At 50.1% G+C, this 18,885-nt stretch overlaps 1 protein-coding gene and 1 non-coding gene across 2 annotated transcripts in view; one reads left to right on the top strand and one right to left on the bottom strand.

The window, feature by feature from the left end:
• The window catches only part of DNAJC5B (DnaJ heat shock protein family (Hsp40) member C5 beta), a 46,964-nt gene that overhangs the window by 14,310 nt on the left and 13,769 nt on the right, over window positions 1-18,885 (bottom strand). The window contains exon 2 of the mRNA XM_090037332.1: window positions 3,184-3,397. Coding sequence (XP_089893458.1) covers window positions 3,184-3,397 — 214 coding nt within the window. The remainder of the gene's footprint in view (window positions 1-3,183; window positions 3,398-18,885) is intronic.
• Window positions 9,197-9,269, top strand: TRNAA-AGC (transfer RNA alanine (anticodon AGC)). Its single transcript has one exon. It is a non-coding gene; the product is annotated as a tRNA-Ala (tRNA).

The raw sequence follows: 18,885 nt of genomic DNA, 5'->3' as shown, positions 1-18,885 counted from the left end.
AAGCTGGAGTTTGGCTCTGGCCGGCCTGGCTTTGGTTTCTGGTGGTGTATGCTGCTGCCATGTGCACTGTTCTGTTTTTTTAAGGCATGAATTTTTTTGACACTTGGATTTCCCAGTCATGACACACAACCCCCCACCCCCCAATCCTCCCCAATGCTACAAAATAGCGGCATGGGAAATGACTGCAGTTGCAGTGCATGCAGTGTACAGCACCACAAATGGGTCTGCGGCACTGCACACTACACGTCTACACTAATCTGGATCCACCCAATGGGAGCAGCCTGATTGGCACAGGGCTGCTCCTACCTTGCTCTGTACTGTAGCAGCCAGGGGGAGATCCAAGCTCCCTCTGGGTGCTACTCTGGGGGCCGGCAGAAGAGCTTTGCTGGCTGTAGCAGCAGCTGTCTCCTGGCCCCATACACACTGGGAGGTGTCCGGATGTGCACTGGGCAGGGAGAAAGCTGCTGCTGCAGAGCAATCCTGCCCCTTGCATATGGGAACAAGCCCTGTGCCCAGCGGGGCTTCCCTGCACAGCCTGCGGGTAGTCAGGACCAGTCTAGGTCTGAGGTAGTTCTGAGCCAGTTCTAGGCTCCATGATGCACAGAGATTTGGAGCTGGCTGGGACCTGCCCTTCCCCTGCAGCATTTTCCCAGCCCTGTGCCCTGATCAAGTGATTGAGGCACAGGGCTGGGAAAAAGTCCCTTGCCCCAATCTACCCAGTCCTTTGCCCAAATCCACCCATGGGGCAGCTAGCAAAGCCCCCTCAGCTGGGTGGAGAATCCCTTGCTGCTAGCTACCCCACCAGTGAGACAGCTTTCAGCTGCCCCTCAGTTGACTGGGGACTCCTCACGCAGCTGGGGGGTTGCTGCTAGCTGCCCCATCGGTAACCCCCCAGTCCTGGCATTACTCAGCTCCCTGCTCCTGTGGGGAGCTGGGAGCCCTACAGCGCTGGGACAGGGTGTTGGCAGAAAGTGACCCAGTCCTTGTGCTGATTTGGCTTCCAGAGATTTGGCTCCCAGAGCTGGGAGCTGAGTAATGCCAGTACTGGGCCTCTGGCATAGTATTGACTGCACAGTTAGCTTAGTATCTATATTTACAGCTACTAGCTAACTGCTCAGTAGATTAGTTTACCGCACAGTATTTTATTAGCACGGTTATTGGTGACACTTTACTGCACAGTAGATTAGTCTGCTGCTCAGTAAAGCGTCTTGTGTACACATACCCAGACAGTCAAATGATGGCTGCTGTATAAAGCTCTGAAGGAAACTCATTAGTTACCAGCCCCAGTATCTGGATATAAGAGGTGGAAGAGCAGCATGATTGGGGAAATGGGAAAAGAGCCTTTGATGACCTGCAGTGTTTATACTCTGGAAATAAGCAAATTTTTCTTGGGTAGGGAAAGAGAGTCCAGCTTGTAATAATCTTGCAATGACCGTATTTAAAAACGTTGGAATTTTCCTATGTTTTTCACAGGAGTTTTAAAAACATTGACTGGAGTAACTTATTTTAATGGGACCTCAGTCCCATTACACATCTGTGCGGATCTCCAGAAGACAATCCTATAAAAACAGAATACAAATTTCTCTCCCAAGCCCTCCCACAGCCTCTAGGATTTCTTGGCTTGTAAATCAAGATGACAGCTGTTGTCTCTGCTCTTACTCTCCTGTCCACATTCATTATCTATTTGTATTTATATAGTCCAACACAAGCTTCTGCTAAAGAGTTTGTTGGTGCCTCTTCACTCTCCATGAACTCAGCACTGGTGCAAGGAGGCTGAGAGCAAAGAGAAAGAAGGCTCATCCAGCACTAGAAGCAACTAACAGCAAAAGAAGTCCAGAGTGCAACAAGGGGCATCATCAGCAGGAACCTATGAGCTGCCTAAACTGGATTTAAATAGGGGGCAGCTGCAAAATTTAAACGAAGCCACTGAAGATGGAGATTTTGTCCAAGCTTATCCTCATTTATTAGCACAAATTCAGACTTTTAGATGTCTAGTTTTGAAAGCCTGATTAATTAATTTGTCTTTTAGTAGTTTCTGTCCCTGCTGTATGAATTATGCCTTTCTGTCCTCTTGAAACCAGCCAAGTAGAGGTTCTTGGAGAAAAGATATTGGATGAATTGGACCACTGGTCTGATCCAGGATGGCAATTTTTATGTTCTTGTGTTCTAAAATCAGATCTTTCATATTGCCTTCCATCACAGTGTTTTTGGGCCACACAATGAAGATAATTTTTCCATTTATACCACTGGAATCTTTGTTCCCCTAAGATTTTGTTGATGGAAATAGCAAGGTGAATAGAAACCAAAGTGTGGGATTTTCCATATTTGTGCTGCTGGCTTGTTACACTTGCTGACACTCTGATTTGAAATGTGGGGATTTATGATATATTTACACACAAAAACATCACAGGGTTACAATTACATAATATGCCAAACTAGCAGAGCTCTTATGTCATCAGAACATTCAAAATATGCTTTTCCTCGATCAGTTTGCCAATTTTTGATGTATCATTCTTGTCTTTTCCTGTTTTCTTCCTCTTCTCTGCAGTTCTCACCTATTCTTCTACTTCCTCTCTCCTGCCCACTCACAGTATACTGAAGGTGTGCATATATATGACACTATAATCACACACTGTGTTATGTTTTATTATTGCTTACGTATGCTGTGTGCTATATATAGCAAAGTACACAGCTAAATTTGTACTGTAATAACTTATTAGCTGGTTGTCACACAAGTAGGACTCTCATTTTTGAGAAATGAGTCATTTTTATTTAGTCATTATTGAAAAGAAAGTCAAAATTAACCTGATGCTCCAGTTTCAAATATAATTAATGTCTCAAAGTGTCACAAAACATGCATTGTATTTAAGTATTTAGTAAATTAAAAGAGCAAAGGAAAAATCTTGACTAGCACTTTTTGAGGGAGAGCTTAATTCTGCCTTTGGCAGTATTTAAACATTCATGACATTTAATGCAGCTTCTAAGATTTAAGGCCCTGTTCTTATTGAGCCTGAAGGGGGAACCCCTGCTCAAGGACACAGTTGCCTCCAGGTATGTTCAAAGAACCACCTAAATGGAACAAGTTTTAGGATCCGGGCTAAACCAAGTTAGGAGGCTGAGTGATTTCATAGCTTCCTCAGTAAACTCTTAAATAGAAAATATGGCATTTCTTTTATCACTCACCTTTGCCCACCAGCTTGAAAGCATGAAGTATGTGTTAACATTTTCTTCACCAAATTGTTCTGCCACATACAGCCCTAATGATCCATACTTATCATAAATGTTTCTCTTGGACAGGTCAGTCAGAATGGCATGAGCGTTGTTGATCTCTTTAAATTTTTCTGCTGCATCTGGATTGTCAGGATTCTTGTCAGGATGATATTTCAGAGCCAATTTTCTTAAACATGAGAGAGAGAGAAAGAAGGAAAATGGTATTTTTGCTATAAATACTTATATTAGTAGATGCATTTTCATTTTGAACAGAAAGTTTGGCTTCTGCTTTTTTTGTTTCAGTTTTTATGTAGATTGAGTTAAATGCAAAGGGCCTATGGAAAGACTAAATGCAAGCAATGCAAAGGAAACAGAAAGTGTATATGTTGGGGCAGGGGGAGGTTTTAGGATAGACTTCAAGAAAGAGCAGGGTGTGTAGGGAAGCTTTTGTGAGAAAATTGATAAACGCTGTGATAAAAATAATGGTGATCGATCCTAAATTTGACTATATAATATTAATAGTTATAACATTGGCGATAATAGCTGTAATAGCAGTAATATATAAAAGCAGTAATAAATTTCAGTAATAAAAATAATATAGGGTGAAATCTTAGCTTTGTTGAAGTCAATGGCAAAATATCATTTAAATAAAAAGGGTTAAGATACCAACCTTAAAATATACTTCCCAGTTTATTTATAAAGCGACATGCTTCTTACCTCTCAAGCTTTTTGACATTGAATAAAAAAGGGATTTTAAAAGTAGATATTAGAATTCAAGTTTGCTCCCAAGAGGGTACATCTATATGAGACACTTAGAGTGCAATAGACTAATTCTATTGCACATTAGTGCAGTGGGCAAAACCCGTACTAATGCACAGTAGATTTAGTTTATTGTGCATTAACGTCACAAAAAGACTGCGCTAATGCGCAGTAGTGCCAATTACAGCACATTTAGTATCTGTCATTAAATATCATTAATGAACATGTAGACATACCCAGAGGGATTTATGCCAGGCCCTAAAACATATCTCTAATGTTACAGAAAAGTCCTCCCAGGACATGGTATGACTGTAGCGTTTCTATTATATATAAAGGGACACGCACTTTAATTCTATTATGTTAAATACATTAGGTCAGCATTTCTCAACCTGTGGGTTATGACCCAAAAGTGAGTGGCAAAAATATTTGAAAGGGTCATGACCATCACAGAAAAATATGGCTTTCCCTTTGTAGGCTGGCAGAGTTCCAGCTGTGGTGCCAAAAGTGAGAGAAGTAAAAGCGGGGACAGGAAGGACATGTTGCCCTCACCCCCTCCCACTGCCCGCTGCTTGTGCCCTGGGCTGTGGCTCTACCCTGTCATCATGGCCCAGCTGCTACCTCCACTGCTAGAGCTGTGGGTTGGGGTGAGGGCAGGGCCAGGGGGTTGTTTTCTACTTAAACTATTTACTGGCTTGGGACTGGCCATTAGCATTTACAAATGGGTCCTGGTAAAAAAACCGTTGAGAATCACTGCTTTAGGTAATATATTAAACCCAGACTTCAGTTAATATTTTAAACACATACTTTAGTTGATGTTATAAAAATGTTTAGACTGAAAATTGACACATGGTAAAAGCCTAGATTCTAAGTCATCTTTCAACAAAAGTTTTTAAAAGGCCATTTTATAGGAAGAGTATCAGCTTATTTAGTGCATCCAAATAATCAAAAGTATCTTCATCAAGGTTAAAGGCATATGCCTCCAAGTGCAGCGGTTCTCAACCTTTTTTGTATCAGGATCCATTTGTAAACACTGATGGCTAGTCTCAACCCATTGCCCCTCACTCCCAACCCTCTGCCCTTTACCCCCCAGGTCCCAGTCCCATAGCATGTGCAGCAAGGGGTGGGTGTGTGGGATAGGGGTGGGTGTGTGGGGCATGGAGAGCCCCTCACAGGCTGAGCCTTTCATATACTCTCATGGCCCATTTTTGGGTCATGATCCATGGGTTGAGAAACGCTGTCCTAGTGGACCCAGCAGGGCATGTCCCTATGAGTGCTCATGTGTGGTTTGTGGCACTGCTAAGCCATCTGCAGGACTGTGAACCGCATGTGCAGCATGTACACAAGTCCCCTGTGCTGATAATTTGCAGTGTGGCAGTTTTTTGACACAAGGAGATCCCATTGTGAAAAATTGTGCCAAAAAAGAGCAGGATGGTGCATATGGCTGCAACACGCACTGCCTGAAACCAGAAGGTGTCCGGCAAGAGGAACACTTAGGCAGCCAGCTAAGCTCTGTGCTCTTGGATTGCTGCCACTGGAGGTTCCCAGCAATCTTGGTAAGGCCCCCAGCCCAGGTACTGGCCCCAGCCTCCTCTGCCAGGCCCAGGGCAATCAGCTGCGTGCCAGAGTGTGCCTAAACAGGTGTGCCCGGGAACAAATAGCAGAGGCACAAATACATGCCGCTTCTATTTGTCCCCAGGCAAAAGGACATTCCCACTTAGGGGGATGGTCCCACAGGGAGCATTTTTTTAAAGTGATATATATATTAAAGTTGCCTGATTAAATAAGGAATACCCATATAGGAAATCAGAAGGAAGACTTCAGGCATATTTCCCAGGCCATTTCTAAGCTAAGTTTCTAGGACACATTCCATTTCAGGAATGATTTTCATACAACATATTTTCTAACCAGTGCTGATCTCTAGTGGTAGAGATAAGTCACCTTTTATTTGAAGGTCATATTAATTAGGATCAAGAAAACCAAAAAAGGAGGGGATGTAGTTATACAAAAACAGGAGAACTAGAGGGGAGAAAAGAATATGTTAAACTTATAATTTTGAGTATTAGCTGGGCATTAAAACACATCCTATCTGAAATGACTGGATGCAAAAAACACGTCAGAAAAGGATGAGTGAATTCTTGGAGCACTTAAACACAACACAGAGCCGGTAGAAACAAGTACTGAAACCCAATATTTCATTTAACACATGCACCATTTAAGAAGAGATTGGTACAGCATTTATGAAGGGACACGGTGTGCCTTGGTGAACAATGGGATGGAAAAAGGACAGGTTCTCAATTAAAGGGGAGGGGCAGAGTAGAATAAACTAAGGAATTTGCCCAGACGGCAAAGTGCTTGAGAGCAATACAAGAAGTAGTAGGATCGATGCCTGTATTCTACAGTGGAATGGCTCACTTTTGGCCCAACATGCCTGTGCTGTGGCGCAACTGAAAGGCAGGCTGGCTTAAAAGGACATGTTCACAGGAGCTTGTGGTCCCTGCACAAGTCTTTAGAGAAGGTATGCCTTCTCCTGGCACCTTGCAAGAAAGCTGGTTTGCTGAATGGAGACTGGGAGCCAAGCAGGTTGTAGAAGGATCGATATCCGCATTATCCGGTGGGGCCCGTAGCTCCCCCAGCCTCCCGCTGCTGTGGCCGTGGCATAGTTGAAAAGGAGCCTGGGACAAAGGGAATGTTCTCAGGTGCTTGGAGTCCCTGTGGAGGCAGGCCACGTGACAGTATTTGGAGGAACACCACCTCCTCCACTGCACCTAGCAGGAAAGCCAGTTACTGCCTTTCCTGAGAGACATTATTGCTCTCACGCAAACCCAAGCTGGTGGCACTGCCCTTGGCCTTCACTGCTGCCCTCCAGAAAGCGACCCAATTCCTGCCTTTGAAGAGCTTTATCTTTGATGGAGAGTCCGAAGCAGTGGAAGACTCACATTATGATTGAGGGACAGCAGTGGCCCAGAAATGGTGGCAGGGTGGGAATTAGATTAGATGGTAGAGTGCTGGCTTAGAACGTTCTTTGGCTGTTGGGCACGGGGACAAATGGAGTGAGACGCCTGCCAGCTCCGGCACTGCCACCAGCCAGCTCAGGAGATCTGCACGTTCACTCCGGGATGCCCCCACCCCCGAGCTCCCAGCGACACATCCCCATCCGCTGCCATCGCCGAGGACACCGCTGCCCCCCCCAGGCATAGCGGGTGGCCTCCTCTGCTTCTGGCCCTCTGCCAAAAGGTCAAGCCCTGACAAGGCAGGAGTAAGGCAGGTAGGCCAGAGCTGCTTGCTGGCAGGGCTGGAGCTGGCAGGCATCTCGTTTCATTTGTTTGGGAGACCCTGTTCTTTGGCCATTGTGCACAGGGACAGAGGAGAGTGCAGCGGCTGGGGTGGGGCAGCCTTGTGAGGGGAGCTGTGGCTGGCAGGGTTGAGGGGGAAGGGGTGTCCTAGTCTGTGGCAGCAGAGGTACCAGCAGCCCTGTTGCAGTGTTGGGGAATTAGCTCAGGTGGTAGAGCACTTGCTTAGCATGTGAGAGGTAGTGGGATTGATGCCCACATTCTCCAGTAAGGCTTGTTGCTTTTTGTCCCCGCCTGCCTGCCCTGCAGCTGTGGCCCAGTTGAAAAGCAGGCTGGGCCAAAGGGCACATTCTCAGGCTCTCAGGACCCCTGCAGAGGCAAGCCTCAGGTGAGAGTCTTTGAAGGAGCTCCGCCTCCAGGGCTGCACCTCGCAGGAGAGCCGGCTTGCTGCACAGGGCCACGGGGGCAGAGCAGGGTGTAGAAGGAGATGAGGGGCATGGTGCAGCTGGGCAAAAAAAGCAACAGTGAATAGGAGGCACAACAGAGCTCTTGGCTGGGTAAAACAGACACATGAGCCAGGTAGGAGTCAAACCTACAATCTTCTGATCCAGTCAGACACATTAGCTGTTGCGCCACTGGCCTGAGCCACAGCCTGGGGCAGTGAAGGGTGAGCCCACTTCCCTGTGCCTGGGCCCGAGCCCAGCACCCCCTTTCCCTCCTGGCAAGCTGACGGGGACCTGGGCAGGAGGGCGCAGAGCTCACCAGCAGGCTCTTTGGCCCCAGTTCCACTTGGCTACTGCAGCCAGGCTGGGCAAGAGGCAGGAGCCACTGCCCCAGCTGTGGGAGGCTGCCCAGTCCAAAGGGGCTGGCATGGGGACAGAAATGGACACCTTGCCAAGGTAGACGGTGCTTCTTGCTCTGCCCGGGGCCTGGCTTGGCGGCAATGGGCCACTCAGCGTAGGCCCATGCGTCTGCCTTCTCAATCCCAAAAGCCGAGCCTGAGGGAGCCTGCGCACGGAGGCCCTCGAAGCCTGAGGAAAGTGTGGCCTGCCACCTTCAGCTACCCTTGTGGCAGCTACCTGCTTGCCTTTGCTAGCTTATCTGGGAGAGCAGAGGACTGTAGGCCTGCCTGGCATAGACATTCTTAGGTTGCTGGTTTGATTCCAGCTTGAAGGAGGGCATTTTGCTCTCACCCAATCTGCAGCTGGTGGCACTGCCCTGGCCTTCACTTCTGCCTGGGGGCTGCTTGCCAACTTGCCCAGCTGGACCCTGCCACCCTCTGCTGCTGGCTGGGCCTTATCCCTGGCCCTTAGTGTCAGAGGTGCCCTGGCCAGCCCTCACGCACTGCCTGCCCCCCCCACCCCAAGACTGGCCTCCTTGCTGAAGCATCCCCCTGACTCGCAGCACCTCCTGCGGGCCCCGGCTTGGGAAGAGTTGAGCCATGGAGCAGGGTCCGGGTGCTCATGGGCTGCGGGTCCTCAGAACCCCCCAGAAAGTGGTGGAGGCAGACTCTTTGGCGGGGCTCTCCTCATGCCTTCTCTGGCCTACCTGCCCCATTCCTGGCTTGGCAGGGCTTGACCTTTTGGCGGAGGGCCGGAAGCAGAGGAGGCCACCCGCTATGCCTGGGGGGGCAGCGGTGACGTTGGTGATGGTGGCGGGCAGGGATGTGTCACTGGGAGCTCGGGGGTGGGGGCATCCCGGAGTGAAGGCGCAGATCTCCTGAGTTGGCTGCTGGCAGGGCCAGAGCTGGCAGGCATCTCGTTTCATTTGTTTGGGAGACCCTGTTCTTTGGCCGTTGTGCACAGGGACAGAGGAGAGTGTAGTGGCTGGGGCGGGGCGGCCTTGTGAAGGGAGCTGTGGCTAGCAGGGTTGAGGGCAGGGGGAAGAAGTGTCCCGGCCTGCAGGAGCAGAGGTGGCAGCAGCCCTGCTGCAGGGTTGGGGAATTAGCTCAGATGGTAGAGCGCTTGCTTAGCATGCAAGAGGTAGTGGGATCGATGCCCACATTCTCCAGTTAGGCTTGTTGCTTTTTGTCCCTGCCTGCCTGCCCTGCGGCTGCAGCCCAGTTGAAAAGCAGGCTGGGCCAAAGGGCACATTCTCAGGCACTCGGGACCCCTGCAGAGGCAAGCCTCAGGCGAGAGTCTTTGGAGGAGCTGCGCCTCGCGGGAGAGCCGGCTTGCTGCACAGGGCCACGGGAGCAGAGCAGGGTGTAGAAGGAGATGAGGGGTGTGGTGCAGCTGGACAAAAAAACCAACAGTGAACGGGAGGCGCAAGAGAGCTCTTGGCCAGGTAAAAGAGACACACGAGCCAGATGGAGTCAAACCTACAATCTTCTGATCCATAGTCAGACACATTATCCATTGCACCACTGGCCTGAGCCACAGCCTGGGACTGCCCTGTGCCAGTGAAGGATGAGCCCGCTTCCCCAAGCCTGGGCCCGAGCCCAGCACCCCCTTTCCCTCCTGGCGAGCTGATGGGGACCTGGGCGGGAGGGCGCAGAGCTCACCAGCAGGCTCTTTGGCCCCAGTTCCACTTGGCTACTGCAGCCAGGCTGGGCATGAGGCAGGAGCCACTGCCCCAGCTGCGGGAGGCTCCCCGTCCAAAGGGGCTGGCGGGGGGACAGAAACGGACACCTTGCCAAGGTAGACGGTGCCTCTCGCTCTGCCCGGGGCCTGGCTTGGCGGCAACAGGCCACTCAGCGCAGGCCCGTGCATCTGCCTTCTCGATCCTGAAAGCCGAGCCTGCACATGGAGGCCCTCGAGCCCCGAGGAAAGTGTGGCCTGCTGCCTTCAGCCATGCTCCCCATGGGAGGCTGGGAGTGTTGGCAGCCAGCTATGAAGACTGTGGCGTTAGCTCAGCTGGTAGTGCAGTTGCTTAGCATGCAGGAGGTAGCTGTACTGATGTCTGTGGGCTTCGTTGTTTTTTGTTCCGGCCTGCCTTCATTTGCAAATCCTTATGTAACCCGGGCGGTACTCCAAGGAGGTACCCCCTCTCCAACTGAAGGGATCAAAGCAAGTGCACAAGCACCGCGGGAGGTTTAGGGACTCTCCTCCCCTATCGAGCAGAGCCCATCCACCAATGGGGACTTAACCATATACCTTTTAATGCTGGGAACATAACAGGCATAAATCAGAGGGTATAGTGGATACTACAACTCCCCAAGGGGACAGAATTCAAGAAAGGTTAGACACTTAAAATCACTGACAAAACAGGGTTAACAAAATATAAAACACAAACAGCAGAACAAACAATATGGGTTGGTGAAATATACAAAGGGCACAAAATGCAAAACGTCAAACGCCAAGGAAAGATAGGGCCTTGGTACAAGGAGGGGGAGAAAGCACAATGGCCGCTTTTCACTGCAAGAAGATTTACATTTTGTTATTTCACTCACCCTAAGTCCCCTCAGGTGGGACTCAAAGCCAGATCTCCCGCATGGTAAGCAGAACACTGCCACACAGCAACCACTGGTGGCACTGCTCCCACCTTGACCTTCCCAGAGCCTGGCCTCACTGGAGCTGCCTGGCCTCTGATTGGAGGAGCTGGAAGCAAAACTGGGAACTCCTCAGGTTGCTGCTGAGAACCTTCCTGGAGCTGTGGAGCCTCTCCTGCTGGCTACAGCTTCTCCTTGGGGATCCTAGAGCCCAGACGGGAGCCTCTCCTGCCGGCTGCATGCTGCCTGCAGGTCCTGCTCTTTCAGGCTCTTTTGGGGCACTGCTTCTGCCCTGCTCACTCCACTCCATGAAGCTCCTTCCTTATTGTCCCTCACTGGTCTCTCCCCTGAGTCAACCCATGCTGTCCCTTTTATGCCCCTCCAGGTGACCCAAGGGGCCAATCAGGACATGGGGGGCGGGGGGTGAGTCTCTGGAGCCTGATTGGTGCGGAAAGGGAATTCCAAGTCCTCCAATCATTTTTTACCCCTTCAAAACCCCTGGGCCAAATCATTACCAGATTGGTGAGGAAAGGGAATCCCAAGTCTTCCAATCATCTTTTGCCCTTTCAAAACCCCTGGGCCAGGTCACTGCCAGCCAGCCTGTCACACTTAGGTTGAGGGTTTGATTTCCGCTGGAAGGACAGCGTTTTGCTTGCACCCATTGTGCAGCTGGCAGCACTGCCCCTGGCCTTCACTGTTGCTCGTTGGCTCCTTGCCAACTAGCTCACCTGGAGCCTGCTAACCTCTGTTGCCACCTGGGCCTCATCCCTGGCCCCTTCATGTCAGAGGTGCCCTGGCTAGCCCTCACACATCTCCCCATGACTGGCCCCACACCTCCCTTTGTGCACAGGGGCAGCAGAGAGTGGGTGGCTGGGAAGGGTGAGGGTGTGAGGGGAGCTGTGGGCAGTAGGGGAAGAGGTGTGCTGACCTGCAGGAGGGGCCTCACATTCCACAGACATGGTACGGCACACCACACATCAAGCCACGTGCCACATATACCCGCAGCCAGGCACTTGCTACATGTATCATGCATGCACACCCAGCCACATGGGAGACTCCCATCCAGACACACACAGTCACACACCACACTCACACACAGCCACATGCTGTACGCACGCAGCCACATGCTGCAGACCCAGCCCCACACACAGCCACAGCCAGATGCCAGCCCCACAGGCAGTGCCACACACATTCCACCCCCAGACATGCCACTGCACACCACACACACACTCCCAGCCATATGCCTCAGCACACCCAGCCACACTTTGGACACAGGCACACACTGGGGACACACACACACACCCAACCCACATGCTGACACACATACACTCCCAGCCATATGCCGCTCACACAGCCAGATGCTGCACAGACACATACACACAGAGCCACACATCTCACACACACAGCCACCCCGCTACAGACCACATGCTCCTGTCCACACACTCCACACAAGCTGTCATATACGCATGCCACAGACACATACCTGCGTACCTCACTGCCCGGCCCACCCAGTAGCAGGACTCACATGGCACCATGCCACTGTCAAAGGAGTGGCAGCAAGGTGGAGAGCATAGACGGAGCCAAGGCCACAGCTGCAGCTGCCCCAGCCACATGCCCCACTTGGGTCCTCAGTTCTTCCCCTGAAGGAACTGCTGAGCTCCGAGTGTGCTGGGGCCCTAGTCACTGTGAATGGGTTGTGGAGCAATCAGAGACCAGCAGGTTGTGCAGTAGCAAGGCGCCGAGGAGCAGCATGGGCTCCCCTTCCCCTGTGGTGTGTGCAGTAATGAGAGCTGCCTGCCCATGCCCCTGGAGGAGCTGCCAGGCTCCCATGGCCCCACAACCCAGCCCAGCCTGCCTGAGTGCAGCCCACCCCACCTGCCAGGATCAGTCCGGCACACCCTCAGCCCTAGTCTCCCCACGGCCCTTCTGGTGGATAGATGCTTACGTACTTACCCCGTTCAGATGTGCATAATGACTCACAAATTGTGGTTTAGTATTTATTTTATTTACTGAAGGACCAGAATCTGAGAATATTAAAAATCTTGGTGGTCTAAATCCAAAGTTTTAGTGCATAAGTCTGCATCACCACAAATCCAAATGGCATATGAATTAATCTACCCTTTCACTTTCTGACCATTCATGAAGGTTGAGATGTCTGGGGGTGGATAATGTAAGGATAACTGCATTGTAGATATTTGTGCTATAGGGCTATGTCCCTAAGAGGTTTTGAGGTACCCCAAAACAGACATGGCACATGTGAAAATGTTCTCTGTGCTGCATATCTGCAGTGCACAGCCAAAATTAGATACTGGGAAATCCTGGGATCCAGAAAAATGCTTTAAAGTAATGCTGCCAGCCAGGCTCTGCATACCCAGATTGCCACTGCTGTAGACCTGGGAGGCTGCATACCCAGGACTCCAGGTAAGTCTGCTTGGGCCAGCCCAGGTGCTAGCCTGAGCCTCCCTACCTCACCCAGGGCAGTTTGCCATGTGCCAGAGTGCGCATGCAGGGGTGTGCCCAGGGACAACTAGCAGTGGCACAACTATGTGCTGCTGCTGTTTGTTCCTGGAAAAATACATGTGCTGTGCACTCATGGGGTTGTACCCTAACTGTCCTACAGAAAAACAGTGATCTCATTGCCACTGTGCAAGTCAAACTGTGGTATTTGTTTTAAAGGGTCCAAAAGTATTTCTTTTAGTGTGTAATCTAGAGCCCAGAGTTGCAACAAAGTTTGGTTTAATTAGGAATCTTTCTAACTTTATTTCCCTGGTAGATTAACTAATACTAAACTGCCAAGAAAAACATAAAGAGGTACCTATGTCATGTTTATTAAAACTAAATTTTCCCTTTGGCAGTGTCATTATGGTGAATACTAACTTGATTAATAATGGCAGGAAACTCACAGTCAGGTATTGCTGGGTTTTCATATCACACTGAAAACTCTTTCAGCAGCAGGTTTTTGGATTCATGAAACAAATTAGCATAAGTTAAAAGATAATTAAGAGAAATCTAAGAGCCTGACACATCATTTTATCTTGCAAATAAGTACAACTATTCCATTAAAAGTGAATCCCTCTGACATTTCCACTTTATTCAGAAGCAGTCTCTGTTTTTCTGTAATTACTAATAAAGATGGGTAAGGCACCACTGTCAGTTTTACCATAGATTGCTATGTAAATCATCCTGATTCATGTTCAGTGCAAAATAAAATTCACCTCATTTTGCATTCTTCCATGACAACTCTCCCTTCTGGGATTAAAGAAGCTTTCCTTTCCAGAAAGTTAAATGGAGAAGCAACAACAACAACACAAGGTTTAATATGCAAGTCATTTAATGATTTCTGAAGCCAAAAAGCATTGTCAAATATATACAATATCATATTAATTGCATAAACCATTTTGACATCAACAGGAATAAGTTGTAAATCACACAGACCAATAGGTCTGTTCTCCCCAAGTTTCATAGTTATCTATAGCAACTCAGATATGAAATACCAAAAGTATAGGCTTCATATTGGGGAAGCAGTGGGCATTCTCACCTCGTCTCCCTCAAACCATCCAGACCTTGTCCACATTGACAACTTTACAAGACTTCAGTAATCACTGCTAAACTCTTTCAGCAACTGACTCTACATGGGTTCAGAGATCTCTACCCATATGAAGTCGATGGCAGAAGCAAGCCATAATTTCTACAAAATAAAGAAAATACAAATATGCCTGTTTTACAGCTATGTGTGGAAACGGTGTGGACTCCTTGAGTGTGCCCAGACAAGTGTACACGTGCCTCCTGGAAGCTCCCAGAGTCAGTAAAAACCACCATTTAAAAAAGTGGTGTGGTACATGCCGCAGCAATGTGAGCCACCAGAAACAGAACGTGGCTATTCAGAATCATGGTCTGGTTGCTGCCGGGCTCCTTGCAACTGGATTGGTGCCACTGCTGCCCCGGGAGGCCCCCGGACCCCAGGTAAGGCTGCTGGGGCCAACACAGGGGCTGGCTTCAGCCTCTCCTACCACACCCAGGACAATTTGCCACATGCTAGAGCCCTCATGTAGGGGTATGCCCTGGGGCACAAAACAGTGTCACAAATATGTGCTGCTGCTTTTTGTACCGCAGCAGATACAACGTCCTGCACGTGCGCTCGTCTGTATGTGCCCCTTGGGTGTTGGGCTGTTGTGATTGTTTATGGGTACTGATGTGGTGGGCAAGTGAATGTACTAAGCTATGAATGGAATCTGCAGGCAGGCAGGTAGTGCAGATATGCAGAAAGAATTGCATAATGGATAGTGTGGCAGGGTTAAGAGTAGAAAGAAGTGTCTGTTTGATTAGCCCATCTGAAAGCAAGTGTTAAGAATTATTTTAGGTACCTAGAACTGGGCATTCAGATTGAGTGAGATGGTGGCCAGGGTTTACCTGCAAATATCAGCTAAACAATAATGCAGGTGGCTTTTTTTCAATTCAATCATACTGTCCCTTTTGACAGAAAATAAGAAGCAGCATACATATCTTCTAGGGCTGTAGAAATTTCACCGAGTGTTTTGTTTCAAAGCTGTTTTGATGCGTTTTGAGCTTGAAACAGTGAAACTGAAATGAAACAGAAAGCATTGAAACAGCTTTGAAATGTAATGAAGGCACTTGAAACATTTCAAATTTCGGAGCACCCTGGTGGTGGGAGGTAGGGGAGAGCCAGGGCTGCGCTCCAAGCAGCTCCGCAGTCCCATGTAACTCAGCCCAGCAAGGAGTACAGACTCCTGCCACTGGGTTGTGCTCCAGTTGGCTCCGCCAGCTGCACAGAGTGCAGCCTGGCGGCAGGAGGTGGGCAGAGCTGGTGCTCAGCTCTGTGTGGCTGGCAGAGCTGATTGGAGCACAGTGCTATCTCTGCCTGCCTCCTGCCCCTAAGCTGTACTCCATGTGGCTAACGGAGCCAGAGTGCAGCCTGGTGGCGGGAGATGGGCAGAGCCAATGCTGTGCTCCATGGGGCTGGCAGAGCCAACTGGAATGCAGCCTGGAGGCAGGAGGTGGGCAGAACTGGCGCTGTGTTCCAATCAGCTCCACCAGCCCCACAGAGCACAGCCCAGTGGCAAGAGGTGGGCAGAACCGGCGCTTTGCTCCATGGGGCTGGTGGAGCCAAACAGAGTGCAGCACCAGCTCTGCCTGTTTCCCACTGCTGGGCTGCACTCCAAGGGGCCTAGTGCTGCATGTGGGCTGTCCAGCACCAGTCCCAGGCAGCAGTGGCAGTAGCAATCTCCTGTCATCTGGCACAGATCCATGGGCCTGCACCCCCAGGAGGAGTCTGGCACACCCCCAAAGCCCTCCTGGGGGCGTGGGCCCCTGGATTTGCATGCCAGATGACAGGAGGCTGCCGCTGTCAGCAAATTATGCTTTCAAGACTTTGAGGCGCAGTTTTCAAGAATGCTCTATACCTATCTCCTTGAAACGTGGCAGGCTTCATGCTCTCAAAAGGGGCTGCTATTCCTTCAGTTTGCACCAAATTGCAGCAAATGACTTTCATAGATTTCATAGACATTAGGGCCGGAAGGGACCTCAGGAGATCATCGAGTTTAGCCGCCTGCCCAAAGGGCAGGAAGTCAGCTGGGGTCATAGGATCCCAGCAAGATAAGCATCCAATTTACTCTTGAAGGTGTTCAATGTAGGTGCTTGAACCACCTCCGCTGGCAGACTGTTCCAGACCTTGGGGGCTCGGAAGAAAGAAATTCTTCCTTATGTCCAGCCTGAAACGGTCTTGCAGGAGTTTGTGACCGTTCGACCTCGTCATCCCTCGGGGCACTCTGGTGAACAAACGTTCCCCCAGATCCTGGTGGTCACCCCTGATAAACTTATAGGTGGCCATCAGATCACCGCTGAGCCTACGCTTTTCCAGGCTAAAGAGTCCCATGTCTCTCAGCCTATCATCGTAAGATCTGTTTTCCTGACCTCTGATCATGCGCGTGGCTCTCTTCTGGACTCTCTCAAGCTTCTCCACATCCTTTTTGAATTGTGGAGCCCAAAACTGGACGCAGTACTCCAGCTGTGGCCTCACCAAGGCCGAGTACAAGGGGAGAATGACGTCCTGGGATTTGCTCGAGAAGCATCTATGGATGCAAGCCAGCGTTTTTGTTGCTTTACTAGCCGCAGCATTGCATTGCAGGCTCATGTTCATCTTGTGGTCAATGATGACCCCCAAGTCTCTTTCTTCTGTAGTGCTATCCAACGTAGCACTGCCAAGCCTATAAGGATGCTGCAGGTTTTTCCTCCCAAGGTGGAGAACCTTGCATTTTTTGGTGTTAAACACCATCAGGTTCTCGTCCGTCCATTTGCTGAGCTTGTCCAGGTCAGCCTGAATCACCCGCCTATCTTCTGGCGTGGATGCTTTGCCCCAAAGTTTAGTGTCATCGGTGAACTTGGCCAGTCCACTCCTGACTCCAATGTCCACATCATTAATGAGGATGTTGAACAGGATGGGTCCCAGGACAGAGTCTTGAGGGACCCCACTGGTCACAGGGCACTACGATGAGTGACTGCCATCAATTACAACCCTCTGGGTCCTACCGCGGAGCCAGTTTCCCAGCCAGCGGATCGTGGTGGAGCCAAGGCCACAACTGGGCAGTTTAGCCAAGAGGTGATCATGGGATACCAGATCAAAAGCTTTTTTGAAGTCAAGATATATGACATCAATCTCTTCTCCCTCGTCCAGGTGATAGGTCACCTGGTCATAGAAGGAAATGAGATTGGTCAAACAAGACCTACCCGCAACAAACCCATGCTGGCTGTCCCTTAGAATGTTAGCCTGGGCCAGTCCATCAAGGATGGCCTCCTTAATAAACTTTTCTACGATCTTCCCCAAGATAGAAGTCAGGCTAATGGGCCTGTAGTTAGCCGGATCCATTCTCCTCCCTTTCTTGAAGATCAGCACCACATTGGCCTTCTTCCAGTCTTCAGGCACTACACCAGAGCGCCAGGAATTTTCAAAGATCCGTGCCAGGGGCTGGGCTATGACACTCGCCAGCTCCTTGAGTACCCTGGGGTGCAGATTATCAGGGCCGGCTGACTTGAAGGTATCCAGCTTCTCAAGGTGTTCCTTCATGAGGTCAGCATTTATGGAGGGTAGGGGAGCCCCATCACCCGGATCTCCCTGTCCCATAGCAAGCATGGGCGTCCCATGGGACCGATGAAAGACTGACACAAAGAACCTATTTAATAGGTTGGCTTTTTCCTGGGCATCAGTTGTCAGTTGCCCCATCTGGTTTAGCAGGGGTCCAACATTGCCCTTACTTTTCCTCTGGCTCCCCACATATCTGAAAAAGGACTTTTTGTTGTCCTTGATGCTTGAAGCTAGTTGGAGTTCAGTTGCAGCCTTGGCTTTCCTGGTTTGCTCCCTGCAGGACCGGACCAGCGCAGGATAATCCTCCTTGGAGGTGAATCCCATCCTCCATCCTTTGTAGGCTTTCCTTTTTAGCCGTAGGAGGTCCGCTAGGTCCTAGAGAGCCAGGAGGGCTGCTGTGCCTTCTTGCTGCCTTTCCTCCATGTTGGAATAGATTTAGCTTGTGCATTGACGATTGCTTCCTTGAGAAGCAACCACTCTTCTTGAACTCCCATCTCCCTGGGGTTGTGGTCCCTTAAGGCCTCACTGACAAGCCTCCTGAGCTTGTCAAAGTCTGCTTTCCTGAAGTCAAGGACTTCCGTGTTGCTGACTGATTTGCCAGCTTTACGGCGGATGGTGAAGGTGATCAGCTCGTGGTTGCTGTCACCCAGCTTCCCATCGATCACTAGGTCACCGATTTAGGTCATCCCCAGTAGCCAGTACCAGGCTGAGTAGCACTTTGCCTCTTGTTTGCTCATAGACTTCTTGAGTCAGGTAGAGGTCATCCACACATGAGAGGAAGCTTTGCGACCACTTGGATTTTGCTGAGTGATCCTCCCACGAGCTGTCTGGGTAATTGAAGTCACCCATGACAACCAAGGTCCTGGAGCAAGCGGTCTCAGTCAGTTCCCGGGCGAACTCCTGGTCAAGCTCAGGACTTTGAGTGGGAGGTCTGTAGTAGACTCCCACTGTTGTGTCCCCTGTGCCGTTTTTCCCACGAATTTTTACCCAGAGGGTCTCTAGCTGTCCATGCCGGTCGCTGACATCAGCTTGCAGGGACATGTAGCTTTCCTTCACATAGAGAGCTACACCCCCGCCCCTTTTGTCAACACAATCCC

This window comes from Crocodylus siamensis, chromosome 3, assembly GCF_052110815.1.
Source record: "Crocodylus siamensis isolate JL-2025a chromosome 3, ASM5211081v1, whole genome shotgun sequence".
In the NCBI taxonomy this organism is placed as follows: domain Eukaryota; kingdom Metazoa; phylum Chordata; order Crocodylia; family Crocodylidae; genus Crocodylus; species Crocodylus siamensis.
This window is presented reverse-complemented; position numbering and strand designations above follow the sequence as displayed.